At 47.4% G+C, this 7,761-nt stretch overlaps 1 protein-coding gene across 1 annotated transcript; it reads left to right on the top strand.

Annotated features, from left to right (window-relative positions):
• The first annotated feature begins 1,465 nt into the window (after window positions 1-1,465).
• NEFM (neurofilament medium chain) lies at window positions 1,466-6,567 on the top strand. The gene is made up of 3 exons (XM_004763251.3): window positions 1,466-2,617; window positions 3,308-3,432; window positions 4,700-6,567. Exons 1-3 carry the CDS (start codon window positions 1,538-1,540, stop codon window positions 6,069-6,071), a joined length of 2,577 nt encoding a protein of 858 aa, XP_004763308.1. The 5' UTR covers window positions 1,466-1,537; the 3' UTR covers window positions 6,072-6,567.
• Window positions 6,568-7,761: the final 1,194 nt, after the last annotated feature.

The raw sequence follows: 7,761 nt of genomic DNA on the forward strand, positions 1-7,761 counted from the left end.
GAGGGAAAAAAATCTGGTTTAATTCAAGGTTGTGATGAATCTGTTTGGCAACTTTTAAATTAATTCAGGTGCTTTTCAATCACTGCAGTTACATACAGGGAGTACTGAACAGAATGATGACAAAGCAATTGTTTGTGTTCAAACTTCTCATAAACTATACTCCCCTGGACTTTCACCTCAGCAGATTTCAAATTCCCCTTTCCAAGGAATATTTGACCTTCAAATTTCAGTCCCTTTATCTCTTGATTTCTTGCATCTATCATACGTTAGAAAACTCAAACAGGGCTACAAGCATATTATTTCTGTTACCTGACTTTAATGAATTTTAGTTGTTTTCAAAATCTGCAATCGGTTCATTGTGCCAACTCTGCATTGCAGAGAAATCTTAGTGTTCGATTCCAGCTTGGCTCCTGCAAACAGAGTCACTACAAACAGGCTTTAATTGTATTTACTCCGGGAGAAGAGGAGGAAGGAAACCCTCGCCGACCTGACGAGCCCAGTTTGGTGACAAGCCCCCAGGGCAGCGAAGTCTCCCGGCTCGCCCGCCTGGGCGCTGTCCTTGGTGCTGCCGGCGCCATAGCGATCACAAGCGCCTTACCTTCTGCCCCTGCGGAAGCTGCGGACGTTTCCCAAACGTTAAGCAGAATGTAGCGCCACATCCCACTTTTAATACAAATAACTACCCAGGCCCATCCTCTTTGTCCCCTTCCCGAAGCCTTCTGCCCGACAGTTCTTCAAAGTCTTTTTGTTTTTTTCTTCTAGGCCCAACTCTGGGCTTGCGCTCAACTCGGACTGCTTTAAAAGGAGATGTGGGGGAAGGGGAGGGAGGCGAGGGGACTGAGGATGGGGGAGGGGAGGAGAGGAGGGGGAGGGCAGGAAAGAAGGGGGAGGGGAGGAAGGAGTAGGAGAGAAGGTAAGGGTGGGAAGAAGAGGGCCCAGGAGGAAGGGACTCAGAAGGGCGGAGTGAGTGGGACTAAAGAAGGCTAAAGTGGGAGAGCAAAGAGATGCCCAAAAGAAGGGGAGGAGATTCATCACAGAAGATGGGTAAAGAAAAAAGTAATGGAGAAAAGGCAAAAGAAAAGAAAGCCGCGGGTATAAGAAAAGAGCAAGGTGGTCAGGGGGTCGGGAGAAAAGCTGCCCGACGGGTAGAAGAGTGACGAGACAAAGAAAAGGCGTTGGGTGAATACTCGCACCGAGGCTTTAAAAGGCTATCCGAAGGCGAAGAGAAATGGAGACAGGGGTCTTGGGGGGCTACAAGTGGCCTGGGACCGAGAGAAGAGTTGGGGGAGGGGCCGGGACCGGGCAGCAAAGTCCGGGGTCCGATGCGGCACGGGCCCACGTGGAGCCGGCGCTGAATCACTGCTAGGCTGTCTTTACCCCCCTCATCTCCCCCGGCCCGGTGCCCGCAGTCCCCGCCTCCTCGGCCGCCGCCTCCACGGGGCGGGGCCCTGGCCCGGGACCAGCCGCCGCGGCTATAAATGGGCTGCGGCGAGACCGGCACAACGCTGTGACAGCCACACGCCCCGAGGCCTCCAAGATGAGCTACACGTTGGACTCGCTGGGTAACCCGTCCGCCTACCGGCGGGTCACCGAGACCCGCTCGAGCTTCAGCCGCGTCAGTGGCTCCCCGTCCAGCGGCTTCCGCTCGCAGTCGTGGTCCCGCGGCTCTCCCAGCACCGTGTCCTCCTCCTACAAGCGCAGCGCGCTTGGCCCGCGCCTCACCTACAGCTCGGCCATGCTCAGCTCTGCCGAGAGCAGCCTCGATTTCAGCCAGTCTTCGTCGCTGCTCAACGGCGGCTCCGGGCCGGGGGGCGACTACAAGCTGTCCCGCTCCAACGAGAAGGAGCAGCTGCAGGGGCTGAACGACCGCTTCGCGGGATACATCGAGAAGGTGCACTACCTAGAGCAGCAGAACAAGGAGATCGAGGCAGAGATCCAGGCGCTGCGGCAGAAACAGGCCTCGCACGCCCAGCTGGGCGACGCGTACGACCAGGAGATCCGCGAGCTGCGCGCCACCCTCGAGCTCGTGAATCACGAGAAGGCTCAGGTGCAGCTGGACTCGGATCACCTGGAAGAAGACATCCACCGGCTCAAGGAGCGCTTCGAGGAGGAGGCACGGCTGCGCGACGACACGGAGGCGGCTATCCGCGCGCTGCGCAAAGACATCGAGGAGGCGTCGCTGGTCAAGGTGGAGCTGGACAAGAAGGTGCAGTCGCTGCAGGATGAGGTGGCCTTCCTGCGGAGCAATCACGAGGAGGAGGTGGCCGATCTGCTGGCCCAGATCCAGGCGTCGCACATCACGGTGGAGCGCAAAGACTACCTGAAGACAGACATCTCGTCGGCGCTGAAAGAGATCCGCTCCCAGCTCGAATGCCACTCCGACCAGAACATGCACCAGGCGGAAGAGTGGTTTAAGTGCCGCTACGCCAAGCTTACGGAGGCGGCCGAGCAAAACAAGGAGGCTATCCGCTCCGCCAAGGAAGAGATCGCCGAGTATCGGCGCCAGCTGCAGTCCAAGAGCATCGAGCTCGAGTCAGTGCGCGGTACCAAGGAGTCCCTGGAGCGGCAGCTCAGCGACATCGAGGAGCGCCATAACCACGACCTCAGCAGCTACCAGGTAGGAAACGCGGCTGCGCGGCCAGCCTGCGCCAGCGCCAGCGCCGCGCGCCCCCGACGCTCAGGCACGCGACCCGGCGCGCTCTCCGCCGCGCTCCCTGGTGGCCGCTGGCCAGTGCGCTCGCGCTGCACGGAGCGAGTTCTATGCGCAAAGCGTCCTCGCCCCTCCCCATCCTTCTTCACTCCTTCCGCACCCACCATCTCCAGTTCTGACATTTTACTAAACCTGCTTTTTTTCTCGGGAGGTGTCGTTTTAAAGTAGGAGATACATATTCGGGTAGTTGACAGAGCAGCAAGTTTAGGATTGCTTGTGTAGAAACTCATATATTCTCAACTTTTACCGCCGTGATCAGAAGAACACTTAAAATTGGCTTCACCCAAAGAAGCTCAGATGAAAAGGGCCAGGTCGCCCGAGGGGTTTTCCCGAACTTTTTTTTTTTTTTTTTTTTTCCTGCTGAGAGGAATTCTAGATCCACTGGTCTCAATGCATGGTGTGCCCAGGAAATCTCATATTGTCTAATTGATCCTGTTTATTTAATAGTTCCTTCGTTTTTTCTGTTTTTATTTTAGTTTTAAGGGACTGGAAGCTACAGCGTTTACAGAACTGGAGGGAAGTAGAGGGAGGGGTGGGTAGCAAGTGGTTTGTGAAAGAAGTTGCTGTTGGACGAGTCTATGCCTGTGTCTATTTCAGGACACGATCCAGCAGTTGGAAAATGAGCTCCGGGGCACAAAGTGGGAAATGGCTCGTCATTTGCGAGAATACCAGGACCTCCTCAACGTCAAGATGGCTCTGGATATTGAGATTGCTGCGTACAGGTACCGTGCTCACTACCGACCGGTCAGAAATACTTACCGCCCTGCGGAGGCTGTTGTGGCACAACCCCCATCACTTAAGTTAAAGCAAGCAGGTGGCAGGAATCTTAAATCAGTGCCTGGCTTTCTTTCTTAATTAAAAAAAAAAAAAAATTATTCTGAAGAATTGTAAATGTGGTTTTACTTCTCCACACAGCTTTAAAAGAGTAAACATTAGTTAAAATGAGTATTTAAATAAAATGTTTTGAGGGACATTTTATTGATTTCAGTGCTTTTGCTTTAACTTTTTCATTTTAGTGAAAAGTGTTTTCCAACTGTTTGAAGCAAAAACAGAATTTTAGTTTTTAATATTTCACATCGTGGTTTCAGCTTTTTGATTTTATAATGTCAAGGGCAAATTCCAGGACATTCAATTTCTATTTCTCCGTTACAGCTTACTATTGCCATCATCTGGCTGAGAACAGCTATAGATTGATAGGATAGATATATACACATATATTAGACAGAATATATTAGATATATTAGATAGAATGGAGAGAGAAAATATGTATATTCTATTTTATTTAGATTTATATCTACAGACCTAGATACACGACCAGAGAAAGAAAAGAAAAAAGATTATAGGTCTGCTAACTGATGTCACCTTACTGATGACTAAGTTCATAGGAGAAAATCCTTGACTAAACACACTCTCTACTACCAAAAGGTCATCATCATAACATTACAGGAATAAATTGCATTCACAGCTCTCTCTCTTCAGGAAAGCTGAATAACTATATTCAGTAGACGCCTTATGATTAAAATTGCAGACCAATTTACAACTTGATATATGCCAAATTCTGATACATGCTAAATGGTTTTCTAAATTTGTTGAACATCATATTTGCAAAAGGAAATTTAGTGTACATCCTTAAAGTCCACGTGCTCAAGAAGGTCACTAAGGTTTTTTTGCCATGAGGGAGCTTTTCAGCATATTCACAGGGCAGCGAATAGACTGCCGCAGAGCTGAGATTTGGCGTCTGGGTGTGTTAGTGGACTGTTGGGTGTGGTCAGCTACTGCAGCAAGTGATTGGCTAGTGGTCCATGAGAATCTCCAGATGGGACGCTGTAGACCAGCGAAATGATAGCAGGTATCACTGGTTTGACAGAATCTTTTACCTGTGTGATTCTGTTTGTTGAAAGGTATCTGCTGCATTACCTATAACGTAATGAAACTCAGAAGGCCACCAAGATTTTAATTATGTCGTGTCTTTTTTGATTCGGTCCTCAGAAAACTACTGGAGGGTGAAGAGACCAGATTTAGCACATTTGCAGGAAGCATCACTGGGCCACTGTATCCACACCGACAACCCTCAGTCACAATATCCAGTAAGATTCAGAAAACCAAGGTAGAGGCTCCTAAGCTAAAGGTCCAACACAAATTCGTCGAGGAGATCATAGAAGAAACCAAAGTGGAAGATGAGAAATCAGAAATGGAAGAGGCCCTGATAGCCATTGCAGAGGAGAGGGCAGCGTCCATGAAAGAGGAGAAGGAAGAAGAGGCAGAAGAAAAGGAAGAGGGGCAAGCTGAAGAAGAAGAAGTTGTGGCTACCAAAAAGTCTCCAGTGAAAGCGGCTGCGCCTGAACTGAAAGAGGAGGAGGAAGGAGAAAAGGAGGAAGAGGAAGGCCAAGAGGAAGAAGAGGAGGAAGAGGAGGGTGCTAAGTCAGACCAAGCCGAAGAAGGAGGATCCGAGAAGGAAGGTTCTAGTGAAAAAGAGGAGGGGGAACAGGAAGAAGAAGGGGAAACAGAGGCCGAAGGTGAAGGAGAAGAAGCTGAAGCCGAGGATGAAAAGAAAACGGAAGAAAAGCGTGAAGAGGTTGCTCCCAAGGAAGAGCTGGTGGCAGAAGCCAAGGCAGAAAAGCCAGAGAAGGCCAAGTCTCCCGTGCCAAAGTCACCGGTGGAAGAGGTGAAACCGAAGGCAGATGAGAAAGGAGCTGAGAAAGCCGAGCAGAAAAAGGAAGAAGAGAAAGTGGAGGAAGAAAAGAAAGAAGTAAAGGAATCTCCGAAGGAAGAGAAAGTGGAGAAAAAGGAGGAGAAGCCGAAAGATGTGTCAGAGAAGAAGAAGGCAGAGTCCCCGGTAAAGGAGGAAGTGGTGGAGGTGAGCACCGTCACCAAATCCATAAAGGTGAGCTTGGAGAAAGATGCCAAAGAGGAGAAGCCACAGCCGAAGGAGAAGGAGAAGGCAGAAGAGGAAGGGGGAGGTGAGGAGGAAGGCGGTGATCAAGGTTCCAAGGAATCCAGGAAAGAAGACATAGCAGTAAATGGGGAGGTAGAAGGAAAGGAGGAAGAGCAGGAAACAAAGGAGAAAGGCAGTGGGGGAGAAGAGGAGAAAGGGGTTGTCACCAATGGGCTAGACTTGAGCCCCGCAGACGAAAAGAAGGGGGGAGACAGAAGTGAGGAAAAAGTGGTGGTGACCAAAAAGATAGAAAAAATCACCAGTGAGGGGGGCGATGGTGCTACCAAATACATCACTAAATCTGTAACCGTCACTCAAAAGGTCGAAGAGCATGAAGAGACCTTTGAGGAGAAGCTAGTATCTACCAAAAAGGTAGAGAAGGTCACTTCACACGCCATAGTAAAGGAAGTCACCCAGAGTGACTAATATTTGAGTCCATTGCAAAAGGTTAAGCCATATGACAATTTTAATATGCATGTGATTGACAGCTTCAAAACAGAACGGGTTCTCCCATGGGGGCTCCAGACATTGTATTTTACTTTGTGCAATACGAGGGAAATGCATGCAAGCGCAGGGTGCTCCCTCCTCAGTCTTTGGGTGATTGAAATGCATGATATTGTATGTACCTGGGGAATTGGCTGATTTCCTAAGCTGTTGGAAGGAGGGCACTCCGGGGTGGGCGGGATGTCTTGAGACGTATTATGCAAAGAACCAACTGAGCCAAAAATAATAAATGAAACACAGAACTCTCTTAGCCTTAAGAAAGCTATATATGACTAATTATGTTTACCTCACTGGTGCATTTAAAAAGGACTTTTGTTCATGGGAGAACCTCGTTGACATGCACAGTTTGCAACCTTTCGTTGATTGATGTTCAATGTCACAGCAGTACTTGCTCAATAAAGGTCATATTGGAAACATAGTCGATTGCATGGTGTCCTGTCATTTGAAAGTGTGATCTCCACTATCTGACCCTTTCTTTTCCTACAGTAGGTTATTTGGTGGGGGGAAAGGAGGAGTTACAAGTGACCTGCATTTCTTATCATTATTTTCCTGATCACTGAGAAAACATAATCACCAAAAAAATGTTTTTAGGTGTCAAAATCTTTATTTAGCCCAACATTCACCTCAACAGTTTAAATAAAAATTAAAGCATCAGATTTTTTAAAAAGCAACATTCATTGGATAAAAGTCTTCCTTTCCAAATGTTTTGACCCTACCCAAAACTCAGAGAACCTGAAAGTGAGAGGGAAGACAGTGGAGCCATAACTTGTTTCTTGGAGTTGCAACACAAAGAAAATCATGGCACTTATAACAATGTGTCTAGAAAAAGCGGGACTGAAATCATTAATAGTCCTAACAAGAAATATCAAACACAAACATACATACACACACACACACATACCTTTTCTGCAGCATTGATTCTTGGTTGACAGAGATTTATACTTTTGGTGTTTTATTTATTGGGGAAAAATAATGTCAAAAATAAAGAAAAACAGTTTTCTCTGATATAGGCAAAGAAGTGTTTTTAGATTTGGGGAAAAAAAAAAAAAAAAAAAGCCTGATCTTAAACAAGGAAATAATACTACTCCCTTTTCAATACATATCTGTTCTAGACTTTTAAGACCATTATTAACTTATTAATTAATGTATTATTTATTTCAAGTCCATATTTTTCTTATCAATCAGATCAGATTTTTTTTAATTTATTTATTTGACAGACAGATCACAAGTGGGCAGAGAGGCAGGCAGAGACAGAGAGGGGGAAGCAGGCTCCTCACTAAGCAGAGAGCCTGATGGCGGGGCTTGATCCCAGAACCCTGCGATCATGACCTGAGCTAAAGGCAAAGGCTTTAACCCACTGAGCCATCCAGGTGCCCCATCAGTGCTCTTTTTAATGGTTTTTCAAGATACCCCAATTTTAACTCCTAAATGCACCCAGGAAGCTCATTGCTAACATCGATATTTGCAATGGTGTTTCCCAATCATTAGCCTTTTGCCAGTATTTTTTGCTGTAATTTTTGCTGTAACTGCATATCATTTGCACCATGTATTTACATTTTCCTTTAAAAACTCATGTTTAATGTTAGAACACTAATTTTTCTAAAGTAATAAT

The sequence above is a fragment of the Mustela putorius genome, unplaced genomic scaffold (genome assembly GCF_011764305.1).
Source record: "Mustela putorius furo isolate JIRA1106 unplaced genomic scaffold, ASM1176430v1.1 tig00003937_pilon_pilon_pilon, whole genome shotgun sequence".
NCBI classification, from domain to species: domain Eukaryota; kingdom Metazoa; phylum Chordata; class Mammalia; order Carnivora; family Mustelidae; genus Mustela; species Mustela putorius.

Excerpts from the sequence above, each read along its gene's own strand:
- NEFM (XM_004763251.3), top strand. The coding sequence starts at position 1,538 with ATGAGCTACACGTTGGACTCGCTGGGTAACCCGTCCGCCTACCGGCGG. Across the intron at positions 2,618-3,307 it reads ACGACCTCAGCAGCTACCAG|GACACGATCCAGCAGTTGGA; the intron begins GTAGGAAACGCG and ends TGTCTATTTCAG. Across the intron at positions 3,433-4,699 it reads ATTGAGATTGCTGCGTACAG|AAAACTACTGGAGGGTGAAG; the intron begins GTACCGTGCTCA and ends TTCGGTCCTCAG.